Genomic DNA, 17,619 nt, shown 5'->3' on the forward strand with positions numbered 1-17,619 from the left:
AATGGAAATTTGCTAGGGATCTCAGGCAGCCGTGACAGAAGAGAAACAGTAAAATCACTGGAGCCAAGATGAGCTTCAGTGGAGACAGCACCCCACAGAGCTATTAGAGATGGACAATAAAGTTCTTGTGAAGGTCAGGAGATCTGTTTCTCCAGATGGGCCCACAATTGTCTGTCTTAGTTTCACAGCTGAGACTCACTGCAAACAGAACAACAACAAACAAATCATTTTCCTAAAAGAACAAAGTTACACAGATGACACGAATTACACTTTGGGACTTTTCTCTTTTCTCACCTTAGACACTGCAGAGTAGATCAGAGATTACATCACTGAAAGCTCACTCCATTAGGTGTCATGATTCAGAGAGCACATTATCCACAAAGGGGGCATCTCAGTTGGGTTGTCTGGCAGCACTGGAAAAATGGTATTACGTTCACAGTGGCACATGGTGAGAACAGCTGGTAAGTGCCAGGAGGCCTTTTTAAATTAAAGTGATTAAACGAAACTCTGCCTAAGCAAATCTGTTTTTCTGTCCCACTTATAAACGCCATGTCAGAGCACCCTAGACCTTGATGGCTGCATTCTTTCCTATTCCTGGCACTTGAAACATCTCAGAAAGTGCCTCTCCATAGCTCTGCCTGATTTGAGTGGATGTTATGTCGTTTAGCTGGTGGGTTAGTTTCGGATAACCCCGCAGAAATCTTGTAGGGGTCAATCATCCACTGGTCTACTGATGAATGCTAATCTTTCTCTTCCAATCAGATAAATGAGGGGTAATAGAAATGAGCTGAATTAATACCACTAGATTTGGATGATGTACATATCATTGTGAGTCTTCCAAAAATAAAAGATGCTTTTTTGCATTTCTATCCAGCTGTTACATTTAACAAGGCATTGCAGTTTAATGAGTAAAACCACTACGAGCAGTATGACATATGAATATATAAAGCCAGTACAGTACTAAAGAGTTATTGGATTGTGCTTTGTCAGTAAGTGGGATAAAAGACAGTCACTGATATGGCGCTTGAGGAAACACAATAATATTCGAGTATCTTCAACCACAACCACAGACTTGCAGTTATTATACATAATTATGCTGTATGATATGGTTATAACTGTTTTAAGCAGGGCAGCTGATGCAAGGACCAGTAAGAAGCATGAAAACATTCATTACTGTGCCAGGAAAGAGAGAAAGCAATGCTAAGTGCTCAGCATGGACACGGATTTGGCTGAGCTACAATGCAGTTGATTAGAGTGAAAAGCCTTTGATGGAAAATTTGCTTGAGCGCTTAATTCATCACGATGGCACGACAATAAATTTTAAGCTTTTAACAGGGAGAAATGCGGGCCATTCAGAGGATACTCCATCATGCTGTCCTAAACTTCTATTATGGGGAGTGCACAGTGTTTCTGAACATATAAATCAATTCACTAATATAAACTTAGTGACCACAGGTCCAAGGCTGCTCTTTTGAACCTGTGTAAAGTTGCTGTTGGATGGCTTCCTTGGCTTTCTTTTAGGATTTTAGGAATTCACCAAAAGTAAAACAAAAAAAAAAACCCCAACACATTTCTGGTACAGAAATAAGCTTTACTGCCAGGCCAAATGCAAATGAAACTGCTATTCAACATGATTATGCAACCTCTTACATATTTGGTAGCCATATTGAAATTGATGCAGTGCTTGACAGTAAATGACAAGTGTTTACTACAGCACTGGTGTTGACTAAAGCAAAGCTTAACTATGAGTCAAAACTATACTCATGAGTATAGTTTATTTTATTGGTTAAGGAATTACTTTAATTGGTCAGCAGTTAAAAGGGACAAATGCTTCCTGACCATCCGTTTTAAGTAACTTATTTCTAACAGAAATATCCATCCATCCATCCATCCATCCACCCACCAACCCATTTATCCACCCATCCGTCCTTTCTCTGTACTGTCTATCCAACACAGGGCTGTGGGAAGCCTGGAGCCTATCTGGGGAATGGAACCAGAGTACCATTAGAAAACCACCAAAGCGTGGGGAGAACATGCAAACTCTGAACCCCAAACGTGCTAACCATTAAGCCACCATTCCTCAAGAAATCCTGAAATGAAAAATTTAATTTCTCAAAATTTACATCTGAAAGACAGATTTTCCAAAGCATGTACATATGTAAAAATTAGAATAATTAGACTGTTGGTGGATTGTTTATACAACTGGGTTTTGCCAGCGTTAATCTGGCAAACTGCTCGTAAGAAAACACACAAAGCAGAGTCTCTTTAAATTTAATCAAAGCTTTTTATTGCTTCCCCATCAGTCTGAGAGAAGTTGCTTTAATTACAAGGCCAAGCTTGGGGTTACTGAGCCACTTAATTCTCCGTAACGTTATATGAGTAATGCTAATGTGACAAGGGCCATGCAGATAATGCACTTCCACGATCACTGACACCCCATCACACTGACATCCACACACACAGTGTGTGCTCAAAGGGCATAAATAGAGTTTATATTAAATGGTTTGACTTTATGAATAGGAAATTCAAAGCATGCTAGGAAATAACAAGTAGATGATGGGATGTGGGTTGAACATGCGACCCATTTGACCCATGTGATTTATGCATGTCATAAATGTGCTTTAAAACTCTGTGGTGGTATTGAAGATAATGTTGATGCTTCACACCTCCAAGGTCTGGGATTTGATCCTGAGCTCTGTCTATGCAGAGTTTCACCCACTGTTACTACCTTTCATCTCCCACATACTGGTTGGTGGACGGTCTATATTGCTCAAGGTGTGTATGTATACACAAATAGAAGACATTTTTATATTACTATATACACCGATCAACCATAATACTGACAGGTGAAATAAATAACATTGATTATTTCATTACAATGGCACCTGTCAAAGGGGTAGAATATATTTTAACAGTCGGTTCTCAACGCTGATGTGTTGGATGCAGGAAAAATAGGCAATTATAAAGATCAAAGTGACCTTAACAAGGGCCAAATTCTTATGGCTGGACGACTAGGTCAGAGCATCTTCAAACCAGCAGGTCTTGTGCATTTTTCCCAGTATGCAGTGGTTAGTACTTACCAAAAATGGTTCAAGGAAGGACAACCATTGACCAGGCATCAGTGTCATGTGCACAGAGAGCAAAAGCTAGCCCATCTTGTCCAATCACACAGAAGAGCTACTGTAGCACAAACTGCAGAAAAATTTAATGCCTGCTATGAAAGGTGTCAGAACACATGGTGCATCACAGCCTGCTGCATATGGAGCTGTGTAACCACAAACCAGGCAGATCTTTACTCAAATCTTTACGATTACTGCCTCAAATATTACAGCTCTACACTAGTACTTGTACAGTATTTGTGTAGTATTTGTACAGAATTTGTATTTATTTATTCTTTTTTTTTGTTTTTTTACAGTTTATAAAACAGTGTATATATTTCTTTCTTTTTCTCTTATATTTTATTTTCATATTTTACATTTATTTCTTTTTCTCTTATAATTTTATTTTCATTAGAGCAACTGTAACATGGCAAAGGAATTTTTCCCCCTGGGATTAATAAAGTTTTTTGAATCTTGAATCTTGAATCTTGAAATACAACAACTTTGGGAACTGACTGTTTATTTAATGCATAATATATGCAGATATTTATATATAAATTAATCTGTGTTAGTGTAACCAGATTAATTAAGAATGTTAAAATCTCAAGACATGTTTTGCTCAACAAAAAAAATCCTATATAGGTTATAAGGTCAATTTTTTGACAGCAGTCGCTGCCTCCACCATGTAAGTGTAATTAAATGAAGCATGATCTAGAGTCTGTCATTAAAATAGCTCAACCCTAGGAGGCTGCTTAGCAACATGGTCTTTGTGGTCACTAAGAGCTTATTCTACTTCCCAGAGAACACGGGGGAAGAAAAATGGCCCTGCCTCCTGAAATTAGGATACAAGGACTCTCACTGTTTCAGAGCACTTTCTCTTAAGCTAATAGGCCTTTGTATCTATGATGGGGAGATAGAAAAACAAATAGAAACCAGCTGGACATGAGTACATAGTGATGTTATTTCCACTTTGCCATGCAAATCCGTCATCACACCTCAGCACAAATAGGCAGGGGTGAAAATTCAAGAGGTACAGAAGTGTAAAGTGGCTAAAACTACACATTATTCAATATATGGCCACTATTTTAAGAGTTATGTTATATCTGAAGGCAGTATAGCTCATGATATCCCACAATCCCAAGCTTTGTGTTAATGTTCAAACGATATACTATAGATAAAGTACAGGGAATGTAAATAATGTAAACAGAAAGCAGGACTTACCGGACCTTCAGTTAAATACTGTATTTAAATACCAATATTTCTCTATTTGTTGTGTGATCCTGATAATAAATGAACATCTATAAGACATCCCCGCTACCACTGTCATTGACAAGCTTCAGTCACTTTGGGAGAATTTGTGGTTTAAGACTGTCAGTTTGTAGTTCAGCAATATTGTCACTTGCACCATAAGGTAAATCCTGCTCTCTCCTATATCTGGTTCACACAGATGTGATCTATGCCTCAGCTCCTGCTTTAAATTATTCCGTTACTCCAAAGCACCCACTGTAAAATCTTCCTGATGCTCAAACAGCAGGCTGCATGTAAGTCACCAGGGATGTTTTCCTGCAATGTGCTCATTTGAATGTTGTGCATCATGATTCTCAGCATTGCTCTACTTATCTTCTGAAGTGCAAGGCATGTACAACCAACAGATCACTGAAGATGCACAAGGCACCTTCAAGAATGATTTTCATTACCGACATGGTAGTAGAAACATCAGTTTAATCAAAAATAATAGCTAAATATAAAAACATGTGACGACCGCATGGACCTGAATTAACAGCAGTAGCCAGTACAGTTCTTTGTGGTTTGTCAAAGAGTATCAGCAGGTTCACTGGCCTGTTAAATTAAACTAGCTTCTTCATGCTATTATCCCTGTAATTATACAGGAATAGCCTGATTTGTTATGTTAAAACGTGTTAAAACGGCACAAATTAATTAGCACAGGCAGAATGATGAGCTCTAGATAGCTTTTCAGTATCCGATACGTCTAGAAAACTATAAAAGAAAACACTTCATACTGCCTACATTATTGCAACTTGAGAATAATACAAAACATAATAGTTCAGTTCTAACATTTAAATATTGATTAAGAATTAAAACAGGAAGCAGGAAAACCTCCAGCTCCATCACAGATGTGTTTCCTGTCACCAGTGTGACACTAACATCATTAACCAGAATTACCCTCCTATATAAAAAAAGCATCTGAAACTAGCCCCAAAATTCTGAAACTGGAAAAGGGACACAGCTTTTTTTTTCTTCCCAAAAGATTTCATGTGGGAAATAAGGTCACTGTGGCACACACATATTTTAGAATGAGTGGGTTTGAACTAGCCCAATTTGGCTGGCTGGCTGGCTGGCTGGCTGGCTAAATAAATAAATAAATAAATAAATAAATAAATAAATAAATAAATAAAAATAATAAAATAAAATACAGCAGCCCTGATAACCCTATCACTGACTGTCCGGTCCACTACTCATGCTCTACTGAAACTGTTCATGAGATGGTGCGATTCCTACCTCAGTGGGCCTCTATTAGTGCTAGCTGCAATTCCCATTTCCCACTGGGTGCATTAATAACTCAGTGGAAGCTAGAGTAAGTAGGGCAGTGAGTGTGCTGCCCCATGAGTGCACAACTAGAGAGGCGTTCAAATCAATGAAGCATCAGTGTATAAACTTTTTTTTTTTTTTTTTAATAAATCATTCACTCAAAATAAGTAATTAGTATTTTAATGAACAACTAAACAACTTATATGGGATATATTTGAGATACATATACACCGATCAGACAACATTATGAGCAGTGACAGGTGAAGTGAATAATACTGATGGCACTGATGGAATAATTCATCATGGCACCTGTTAGTGGGTGGGATATATTAGGCAGCAAGTGAAGATTTTGTCCTCAAAGTTGATGTGTTAGAAGCAGGAGAAATGGGCAAGAGTAAGGATTTGAGTGAGTTTGATGAAGGGACAGATTGTGATGGCTAGACGACTGGATCAGAGCATCTCCAAAACTGCAGCTCTTATGGGGTGTTCCCGGTCTGCAGTGGTCAGTATCTATCAAAAGTGGTCCAAGGAAGGAACGGTGATGAACCGGCGACAGGGGCATCATGGGCGGCCAAGGCTCATTGATGCATGTGGGGAGCATCCGATCCAACAGACAGGCTACTGTTGCTCAAATTTATTCTTGGTTCTGATAGAAAGGTGTCAGAATACACAGTGCATCGCAGTTTGTTGCGTATGGGGCCGCATAGACGCAGACCAGTCAGGGTACCCATGTTGACCCCTGTGCACCGCCGAAAGCGGCAACAATGGGCATGTGAGCATCAGAACTGGACCATGGAGCAATGGAAGAAGGTGGCCTGGTCTGATGAATCATGTTTTCTTTTACATCATGTGGACGGCCGAGTGCGTGTGCGTGGCTTACCTGGGGAACACATGGTACCAGGATGCACTATGGGAAGAAGGCAAGCTGGCGGAGGCTTTGGCATGCTTTGGGAAATGTTCTGCTGGGAATCCTTGGCCATCCATGTGGATGTTACTTGTGACATATACTACTTAACTAAGCACTGTTGCAGACCATGTACACCCTTTATGGAAATGGTATTCCCTGATGGCTGTGGCCTTTTTCAACAGGATAATGCGGCATGCCACAAAGAAAAAATAGTTCAGGAATGGGTTGATGAGCAAAACAACGAGTTTGAGGTGTTCACTTTGCCTCCAAATTCCCCAGATCTCAATCCAATCGAGCATCTGTGGGATGTACTGGACAAACAAGCCCGATCCATGAAGGCCAACTTACAGGACTAAAAGGAGCTGCTGCTTACAAGATACCACAGCACACCTTTAGGGATCTAGTGGAGTCCATGCCTCGATGGGTCAGGGCTGTTTTGGCAGCAAAAGGCACAATATTAGGCGGGTGGTCATAATGTTACGCCTGATCGGTATAAAATATTATATATACACATACATACATATATGTATATTTATATATACAAAAGCATGCTTGCTAAAAGTCTAATCCTGGTTTCTAATCTGTGATTGACAGGACCTGATTCAGCATTTGCCCACATATGCTCAGGAGCTCTATTTTATTACCTAATCTGGTTTAGGAGATAAAGCCATCTCTTAATATAAAGTTCTTATAAATGATTTCAGCTGTATGTATGACTCACTGACCTTAGCCAATACTGCTACAGTCCCCCGTCAGATATAATGAAAGAGAAAACACTGGCTTTATTTCACATGGGCAGCTGGGGACTGCTGCTAATAAAAACACACTCTGACAATCGACTCGAGAGTATACGTTCAAGATTTGCAGAAACCCCCCCCCACTCCCACCCTGCTGTTTAAAAATAGAGCCTCCAGGGAATAGCTATTTGCAGACCTCTTGTCCTGAACTATAAAAAAAAAGCATTAACATGGCCCTTAAAAGCATTGCCTCAGAGGCGTGTTTACATGCAGGTCTGAGCAGAAAAACAAGGCTTCATTCACCGTCCCTAAAAAAAAGAGACGTAATACACAGACTGAGGGTTTCATCAGTCCTGCTCTCCAAACTTGAAGTACTATATTTGTACTGCAACAGCACTGCATGCGTACTGAACTGTATTAGAACACAGGCATTAAAGGAGACGATGAACAAATGATGGTTTTGCACCTAGAAATAGACACTCAACACTGTAATTATCTTCATTCACTGTAGGAAAAATGTTTACATAAAACATTTATTCAGGACATAGGAGAATACAATAACTGAAGTACCAAAAAAAAAAAAAAAACCTGTACAAACTATGCGTGTTTCTATACAGTGAAAAAGCCACTGGGTCAAATTGACAGCCTGTACCCAGTGTCTAAGATCATTCAGAGTAGTGAGAAACTAACGGGCAGACAGAGCTTCACTCTACATGACACACCAATCACACCCATCAATTCCTGTTTTGCTAAATGTGTCATCAGAGAGGCAAAACAGGCTTTTTGAATTAAATATATGTCTCCTACAACACAATTTCCACAACTGCTCATATAAAGAGGCACTTGAAACTGAAATAACCACCTTTTTACCTGTTCACATGGAAGCATAAAGTCAAAGGCACTTAAAAAGCTAGCTTGAGAGAATAAAATCTGGCACTCTTAGAGAAATAAATGATATTGGCATAAAATAACCACACAGTAAAGAGTCAATATTGTAGCTCCACTGACATTTAGTATGAATATAATGAATTGTTTTGTCCTAAATTACTCGATACACTTACAGATATGTGCTTAAAAGCTTATTAATTAAGGTAAACTAAGCAAAACACAGACAGGAAATCTTTTTTTTTTTATACATTTCCATTGCTACACCTGTTTTATTAATATTTTCCAGGTAATTTATTTGAGCAATGTTGCTGGTAGATTAATTACCAGCACTGGCTCAGAATTTCCGTATCAGTGCATCCCTGGTCCAGAAAAAGAGTACTGCAATGGTAAAGGGCATGCAGACACCAAAATTAGACTGTACGGGAATTAAATGAAGCGCACAATGACCTCCGAGAAACAAAATTAAACAGATATAATAAGCATTTAAACCAATAGAAAAAAAGGCACAGAAAATAAGGCGCAAGTCATGTGTCATGTTGTAGTTAGATCTACGATCTTACAAGTTTGATTCCTTGCCCTGTGTCGAGGATAGAAGGAGGAAACCAGCCCATTTTGAGCCTGCGGATGCAGCGCAGGCAGGCACTGCATAGCCACAACAGATTCAGACCACAGCACCAGTTAGCCACAGCCACCAGCGGGTAAGTGACACGGGGGAAGTGGGTCTTCCAGTGCTTCTCCACGTCACTGCCGGTCGGCAGGTGGAGCCTGTAGTCACTCCAACATTTGGACACACCGTATACGGCGGTGAGGAGACGCCCTCGCTCTGCCCACTGTATGCCACTCTCTGGTTCACAGTTGTAATCCACCCACTCCGAGGTGAAGTCTCCCAGGCGAGGGGCGTCTTGGCTCTCGGCATCCCGTGCTGAATTCATTTCAGCTCCCTGCACAGCCACGTAAAGCCCCTCCACCTTTCGCACAGCCTTTACCCATGGCCCAGAGTTCTCTGTATCCAGGACCAGGATGAGGCGGGAGGAGAAGCCAATGTTGCGCTCCTTCCACCAATCGAGTATTTGCCCCAGACGCAAGCTTTCACCACCTAAAAATGCAACGGTCAGATAGCTGTCAGTCAAAGGGAAGAGGCATGCTACTATATATATAAAAGAAAAAATATGATCCCATGTTACAGTCAGCCTGTATTATGAATATGGTTATTAGATGAGTGGTCAACCCTTTGTGGGGTCATAATGTCCATTTAGGCTCATTTGGGAAGCCAGGAACAGGTACACTAGAATTAGGGGATTCACAGAAATTTGGTGCAACTACCACGATACTGAAGATCTCCACCACTTCAATACCATGGGCTATTTTGATTAGATTCATCACATGTAATCCAAACTGAGGCAGCAACTGAGGCTTTTTAAGGTCAATGCAGATACTAATTATAGATATAGCTGATGGTAGTAATTATAACTTAAATGTAAGAGGGGAAAAAAAAAGAAAAAATAAGTCATGAAAGGCCAGTGATGGAATGTGTATGGCAGTGTGTCAGCCATAGGGCCCGGCCTGCTGTAGTCAGACCTGTGCAGCAGTGTGTGTGAGGCTGTTTCCTAGCCAGCCTGCTCTGATCAAACACTGTGACATGGCCTCTGACTCTGTCTATCCCTCATAAGGATTAATAGCTTGGTGAGATACTTCACGCACACACACAAACAGGAAGATAAAGCACAGTGAAGACACTGTGCCAAGATAAGATTTTTCTTTTACAGTTTGGAGAGCGTTCAGAAACAAAACAACAACCAAAAAAAAAAAAAAAATATATATATATATATATATATATATATATATATATATATATATATATATATATATATATATATATATATATATATATATATATATATATACAAACGGCCAGCTAAAACAAAACTGCCACGGTTTTCTAAACAGCCAAAGGCTCCTAGCGAGGTTTACATATTAATAATATAAAAAACACGAGGTGTTTAATAAGGCCATTAGTTGTATAACTGTATAAAGGGATATAATCTGTGAAAAATTTACCATAAACAGAATTGCTAATCATGTAGGACTGACCTGTAAGAGCCCAGTCTCCTGTGGGCAAAGTGTGTCCGCTGTAGTAGATGAGGTAGTTGTCATGCCGGGGGCCATCAGCAGTGCGCAGCTCCAGGAAAGAGCGCAGTTTGGCCTGGAGTGTGTCCAGGCTCAGTCCGCTGGTGGAGTAGTCACAGCCAAATGTCTGGATTAGGTGGTGTGAGAAAAGGCGCTGGACGGCGTTGAGTGTTGAAGTGGATCGTAGGTTCATCTCCTGCACCTGCTCCGGAGGAAGCAGCACAGGCTGACCATCCGCACTGTCCGGCCAGAGAGAGGAGAAGGAAAGGAATGAAGGACATGAGTGTTTATATCCTCAGAAGGGGTAAAGGAAAAAGATGAGGAAAAAATAAACAGAACAGGGCTGAAAAGCAGATAGTGTACCAGGTATTGACCGTAGCCTTACATACATGTGAATACACAGGAAGACCTGCTCTGGAAAGATTAATTATCCTCTCTACAATAAATGAAACAAACAAAATCCCGTCATAAACCTCATTCAGCATCTTGCACTATAAAACACACTTAGGCTCTTATGACCCTTCTGCCCCTGCCCGCTTGGATACAGCGGCACTAAAAAAGCCCATTAACCTGGGAAACCTTCCAGAGGAGCATAATAGAAGTGCTGAACAGCGTTGCTGTACACGTGCTTGTTGAAGACTGAAATGGCAGATCCAAAACACACTGACCCGTGAAAACTACCTGGCTACGTGTTTGGCTCTTCAAGAGAATTCCTCTCTACTATTCTGTTCTCTCCTGTCTGTTTCACTTGGGAACTCTCTCTCGCGTTTTTTATTCCTCTGTCCAATTTTAGTCTCACTTGATCTTTTCCCCCGCTCATTCTCTACTCTCTAACGCTAATGAAACTCATTAATGAACACACTACAAAAGAGACTCTTAAGTGAATGTAGCCATACTGAATTGTGTTAGCTATATTAGATTTAGATGAGTACTAATCATGTGAGAAATTTGTTCAAAAGAGCAGTGTGAATAGGCAAACTCAACAACAACCACAAAAAAAAAAAAAAAGAAAGACACTTCACTATTCTACACTAGTCCAATGTACTTGAAATTTTTATCCATAATTAAAATGAATAAACAGGCTCCAATTTGCGAATGTGCCAGAGATGAAAATGGCTAAAACGAGCATATGCCAAAAAGGGCCTCTCAGTCTCTCTGTCTTTCTTCATGCTACATCCATCTGTCTGTCTCACTCTCCATTTCACCTCCTTTCTGCCTGCCTCAGCTCCCCGAGGAACCCTCATGATTGTAAAAACATGATCTGCACCCATCAGACAGGAGATTACACCCTGCTATATTCCCCTCATGTGCCAGCACCCTGCTGAGGCCTGGCTCTCAGTGTGCTGGAATACTGAGCGCGATGGAGCCGTGGGGCTGCATCCTAATCAGCCTCCTCTCTCTTGCTGCTTCCCCTTATATTCAGGACACATCCCTCCCTACACAGTCAGTATTAACCCGTGTTTATTAACAGCTATTAGTTTATTTTGCACTCCATTTACCATCACCTATTCAGGGACTTCCAGTCATCAACCTCTTCATATGCTTTAAGATCCTGAGTGCACTACTCAATATGATTCAGCTGTCATGTCAAAAGGGGAGAAAGAAGAAGTTTGGCAGTGGCTGGATAAATATCAAAAGACAAATGAGGGCTTGGGCTTTTACCTATGAGGCCAAAGCAGAGGTGGACAAATCATCAATTCATTATCTAGTCCACTGGACAAGTACAAACTCCACTGTGCGGCCCAATCTCATGTTTTGATTGTCTGGGAATCCCAGCTGACTTGGTTAAAAAGCAGGAGAGAATTTGTAAAGAAAAACACACAACAGACCACGCTGTCAAACAAAAATAATGGACCCTGGGGAAGTGTGTTATTTTTGTATAACAGCATAGTGTGCTTGTAACACAGTGATTTGTCGATTGCAGTGTTGACTACTGATGAACAATTAGACTTGATGTTGTATGTTGTGGAAGATCCAACAGACAATTTAGTTCCTGTACTCATGTAAAAAGTCAGTCATTCTCTTCCCACCCTCTATACATCCCCCAACCCCTTCTCTCTCTCACTCCTTTTTGAGTATATATATATATATATATATATATATATACACACGAGTTGTGTTGTGTATACCTGCAGTAACTGGTTGGAATAACCACTGCGTAGCCCACACAGGTTCCTCCCAGGCAGTTGCCCAATTCATGGAAAAGCCCATGTGCTAGAGACTCCAGTGAGAGCACCACCAGGAACATGCTCAGGAAGAGTGCATTAGAAAGCTGCCAAGACATGAATTCACACCATGATAATCAGAAATGAACATATCCCATCATAATGTGTTTCTGTTTAAGATTACTGGAACATTATGTGAAATTGCTTTAAATGTCAAACAGGTAGCTTGAACACACTCTAACTCACTATGAAATGGCAGCCAGAGGAGAAAAAATGCTCATAATTCTCCTGTGATGTATACGCAAACTCAAAAACTCAATTATACTCCAATGGCAATGATCATCAGGCAGGAAACTGCATGTACACATGTCTTTTTAATAGTCATGTATCTGGACTGAACTAGAAGAAGATTCCAACTATCTGTTTGTTTGTTTGTTTTTGTTTTTTACATATGGAGAGAAAACGTGTCTCCTGATAGCCAGACCTGAAATCTGAATGTTGTATTTTACATAAAATGCAAATAAGTTCATAAAACACATGACCACCACTTTGCATCGTTGTTTCTCATTCGTACATGTTTATGCAAAATATGTTTGCCACATTAAAAACCTAAAAAAAAAAAATCACAATTTTAACAATTTTTCTTTGAAAGCACCCAACACTGAGAACCAGCCAAGAACCATTTGCATAAGGAGGGGTTTTGGTTGTCAGATGTGAAGAGATATATGTAAATTAGATCTGAATGACTAAACCGCTTGTCAGATTTCCAGGAGAGGTTTGAGCAGCTGGATTCGGACTTGGATTTTCGCCTGCATTTTTATGTTATTAATTCCTATCCAGGTATAATCCTAATGTTTGACTTATGAAAGAACAAGGGTAAATGGGGTTCTACGAGGCTATACTACTACCTAATAATATTGCCTTTGGCAGTGGACAACCTACAGCAAGGTCTGGAATGACTCATTTTACAGCACATTATCTTAGCGCTTAGTAGTTTTCTGCTTTCTTTCGAAAAAAGGTACTTCTGCCCAAGGTTTAACAGCCGGCTGTGCATGCTGTCCTCGTTTCACACGAGAGAATCAGTAGGAAGAAGTGCACTACTCTGCCACTTACTCATCAACAACAGCAAGGATTAGTCATTATCCTCCTCATTATTCTTGTCATCAGTAGGCTTGTCTGGATGAAACTTTATACATACAAAGACATTATCTGGTGACCTATTTTTCAGTTTGAAAACATATCATTATTCTAACCAAATGAAAAGTTTTCTGAAAATGTTAAATATGAGAAAGTTAAGATGAGGAAAAACATAAGGTCCAGAAAATGACTATTTAGTTGTGCAACACTTGGCAAAGATAAACAATTAATCTGACATATTCTAGCATTCATTTGCTATAACCTCACATACAATTCAAGGCATGCAATATATGTTTTAGCTTGTTCAATCTAAGGTATACAACAAAAAGAGAAAATTATTGTGGATTACATACAACTCAATCAATCCACTTACCATCTGGAAATGTAGTGACTAAACAAACACTAGCTATAGTATAGTTAAAAACTGCTGCTTTTACAGCCACAGACTCCAGGGTGTTTCCTTTAACTATCTGATTAGTACTACATGAATTCTGCAGCTGTATAACTCTCACTTACCTGCCATGACACGGCCCCCAGGATGACAGTCGAAAGCAGGCAGAAAAACAGCAGGCGTTCAGAAATGAGGCAGAAATGGCGCACCCCCCTAGAGGCCATGATCCTGTCTAGACTGCGCCCGTCTGAGCGCTGGGCAGCCTGAACCTTTTGGGACTCGCTCAGCTTGGTGTGGAAGCCCCAGAGCGTGACCAGAAACACCATGTGGCAAAGCACCCAGAAGAGGCCGAACACACAAAATCCGGGTATAACAAGGTACCAGAACTCTAGGTGTCCCAGTTTCAGGGCACAAAGCACAAAGAACATTAGCTCTACAATGCTCAGTGGGAAGAGAGAGAGCCTTCGCCACAGCCTGCCTGCTGACAAAAAGGGCATCCATCGCTCAGTCACTGAAAGGCTGCTGAAGTACACGTCTATCAGGGGTTCAAAAATTAGCCGTCCCAGGAAACAGCCCAGGGCAAATGGGTTAGTCTGGACTTTTAAAGCCTGGAAGAAGGTGATGGAGGTGACTACAGAAAAGCAGATGAGATTAGGAATAGCCAAGAGAGACTTCATGCGCAGGTCTACAATAATAGTGCCTAGAGCAAACAGAAGGGCGATGATTGCCGCTGACTTGGAGAGCACCATAGTGGTGCTGGCTATGGCGAAACCCATGAGCTCCAAAGCCTCGGCTGATGTTAGTACGACTCTCCGGTAGCTGGTGCTGCCACACAGGCGGTCTGTCAGCGCCCACAGAGAGCGCATGGCCACACTGGCTAATAGCAAGTAGTTCGTTACTTGCTCCTTAACATCATTCTCCAGAGAAGAGCTGTTTAGGAAGCACAGGAGACCCTGCAGAAAGCCGAACCAGAGGTGGAACAGGCTCAGGCTGGCCCACTCCATGGAGAAGTAATAATAGAGAATGCTGGAGAGGCCTAAGACAAACAGGCCTAGAATAAAGATGACTAGGATGGTAGGTTCGGAGGTATGCTCCCATCGTACGTACATCCCCAAACACACCGCCACCAGCAGGTTTACGCTGGACAGGTAACCCAGGCAGCGGATGGACGACCACATGTCCACCTCGTTTCCTGACTCCTCAGCAGTCATTTTTCTGGATACACACACACAGTCCTTCCTTACTTATGTGCAAAACAACAGTTTGTAGCAGCCTTCTGCTTCAGTTTCTGATGAAAACCTCATCATTACTGCAAAAAAAAAAAAGACACAAGGGGTGAAGGTGTTATAGAATGCATGAAATACAGTGTGTCAAACACGTACATCAGGTTCCTCTTAGTGTTGCTTCATTATATCATCTCAAGAATATTTTCCCCGTCAACCTCACCTATTACCTTGTCATTAGGGATCTAATTATAAATCAACCCAAAGCTGCTATGTGATCATGTCTATTATTAAACAGGCTATGCAGAAATAACGTAAGTGAAAACTGGTGCTCATGCACACCTCATATACTGAGTCACTGAGGCATAGAGACGATAGTCTAATCAGCTAAAACACGGTCAACAAAGTCTGTTTTTTTTTTTAAATAAAAGTTATTTTCAGTTAAACACATCTCACTGTCAATTAGTTTAATGGCGAAACTGAAACAATATTAGCTTAACTCCTCCTGACTGCCACATCAACTCATCAAGCAGCTAGCATAATGGCTGAATTCTAAATGACTATCTGTTAGAAAACTAGTGCACTACTCTTGGCGCAGAAACCATGATCTCATACCCTACGGAGTGCACTTACATAGCCAGCACTCAGCCGTTTGGGATGCGACGCAAGCCAATGTTTCCGTGCTGTTCTTATCCGGCATAGCTATTCCGTCGCATTTATTATTGTTTTTAAATAACATGACATTCAAAATATTGTCGGGATTTAATGTATTATCTCACGCATTAACCGGTTATGTCTGTCACATGAAAACTGTGTTATATTCCGATAAACTTACCTTTACTTGTGAGGCAACTTTCTTCTTTTCCTGGGCTCCATATTTCCGGACTCGTAACTACGGTGTCCGATGAGAGTCAAATACACGGTTTGTCGATTGTGATGCTGCGACTACTCTATCTTACCCTTGATTTATTCTTTATACTTTCTGATTTAGTTCCAGTTACTGTTCCAATGCTTACATCCTACTAAAAACAAATAATCAAAACATATAATAACAATAAAATTACATATATTTCACTTAGTTTAGTTAAAAAAAAGTCAAAGAAGCTTTATAGTCACTTCAACCATATAAAGATGGAGATGAATATGCTATTTCCTAAAAGGTTATTATTTTAGCCAGCTAATAAGTGATGACCTTATATGACCAATAAGTGCATATAAAAACAAACAAACAAAATAGATAGGAACAGGGATCTTCAAACCTATTTAATGACATCATGCTGCCAGGCATTCTCATGAAATAATAGGTAATCAAACTAAATGTATTTATAGCATAGGTCTATAATATCATTACGGCTTTAAGGCTTCAGTATATTACCAGAAAATCATTGTACACATTTCACTAATTAAGCTAATATTTTAAATAAATCTGTCCTGTTGGGATCTCTTGATTTTATTTTATAGATAGTAGCTAGATAGATAGATAGATAGATAGATAGATAGATAGATAGATAGATAGATAGACTGAACTTTATTGTTATTTCAAAGTACAGGTACATAGCAACAAAATGCTGTGCAACTAGTAGAAATTGTGCAAATTAACGATTGCAGATAAATATGTAAACATGTACATCAATAAATAAGGCTATGTCAGTTAGTATGTGCACAGAAGCGTGTGTGCAAGTTGTATTTGCAGCACATGCAATTATATATTCGTGCTATATAGACCAAGATGGCAGCGCCAGCACAACACGAGGCTCAGCGTCTCCCCAGATTTCGAAATTTATTTACAGTTAAAATCCCTGGCTGAAACAAGTTTAAAAAGCCTTTATCTATACAGCACCGTTTGCCGTACTACATATCTGTAAGTTACATTAGGCTTGAAAATGTCAATTTGCCAGCTATTATAATAGCTTCCACCAAAAGAGCTAAATTATTCATGTACTCCAAACCAAGTTGAATTTGATCTAATGTCATATTACATTTTGGTTTGCTGTTCATTTATTACTCTTCAGTAACTGCTTTATTCTGGTCTGGTCGTTGATCTGGAGTCTATTCTAGGAACAGTGAGCATATGGCAGGGATACACCCTCGATGGGACCCAGTCCATCACAGGGCATCACATACACACACACACACACACACACACACATCCATTCACACACACACACACACACACACATCCATTCACACATAAGACCAATTTAAAGTTTGCACTTGTCTGCATTTGCAAGTGAAGAACCTTTAATTTAATTGGATATAATTATCCTCCTCTATTAATTTTATTGCTCCCTATGTCTCGGTTGAATATGTATCATTTTACAGGACCACAAATATACACTATATTGCCAAAAGTATTCGCTCACCCATCCAAATAATCAGAATCAGGTGTTCCAATC

The 17,619-nt window shown here is 40.2% G+C and overlaps 1 protein-coding gene across 2 annotated transcripts; it reads right to left on the reverse strand.

Moving 5' to 3' along the window:
- Positions 1 to 4,803: 4,803 nt before the first annotated feature.
- On the reverse strand, positions 4,804 to 16,141 carry tmem168a (transmembrane protein 168a). Of its 2 annotated transcripts, none has more exons than XM_058417501.1 (5): positions 16,059 to 16,141; positions 14,126 to 15,309; positions 12,437 to 12,579; positions 10,272 to 10,546; positions 4,804 to 9,276 (listed from the first exon to the last, which is right to left on the reverse strand). In XM_058417501.1, the coding sequence occupies exons 2-5, from the start codon at positions 15,209 to 15,211 to the stop codon at positions 8,729 to 8,731; spliced, it is 2,052 nt and encodes a 683-aa protein (XP_058273484.1). In that variant the 5' UTR covers positions 15,212 to 15,309; positions 16,059 to 16,141; the 3' UTR covers positions 4,804 to 8,728. The 2 variants fall into 2 exon arrangements, with proteins under 2 accessions (XP_058273484.1, XP_058273485.1); XM_058417502.1 differs by lacking the exon at positions 16,059 to 16,141 and adding an exon at positions 15,566 to 15,698.
- Between the last annotated feature and the right edge of the window lie 1,478 nt (positions 16,142 to 17,619).

This window comes from Hemibagrus wyckioides, linkage group LG19 (assembly GCF_019097595.1).
Source record: "Hemibagrus wyckioides isolate EC202008001 linkage group LG19, SWU_Hwy_1.0, whole genome shotgun sequence".
NCBI lineage: Eukaryota > Metazoa > Chordata > Actinopteri > Siluriformes > Bagridae > Hemibagrus > Hemibagrus wyckioides.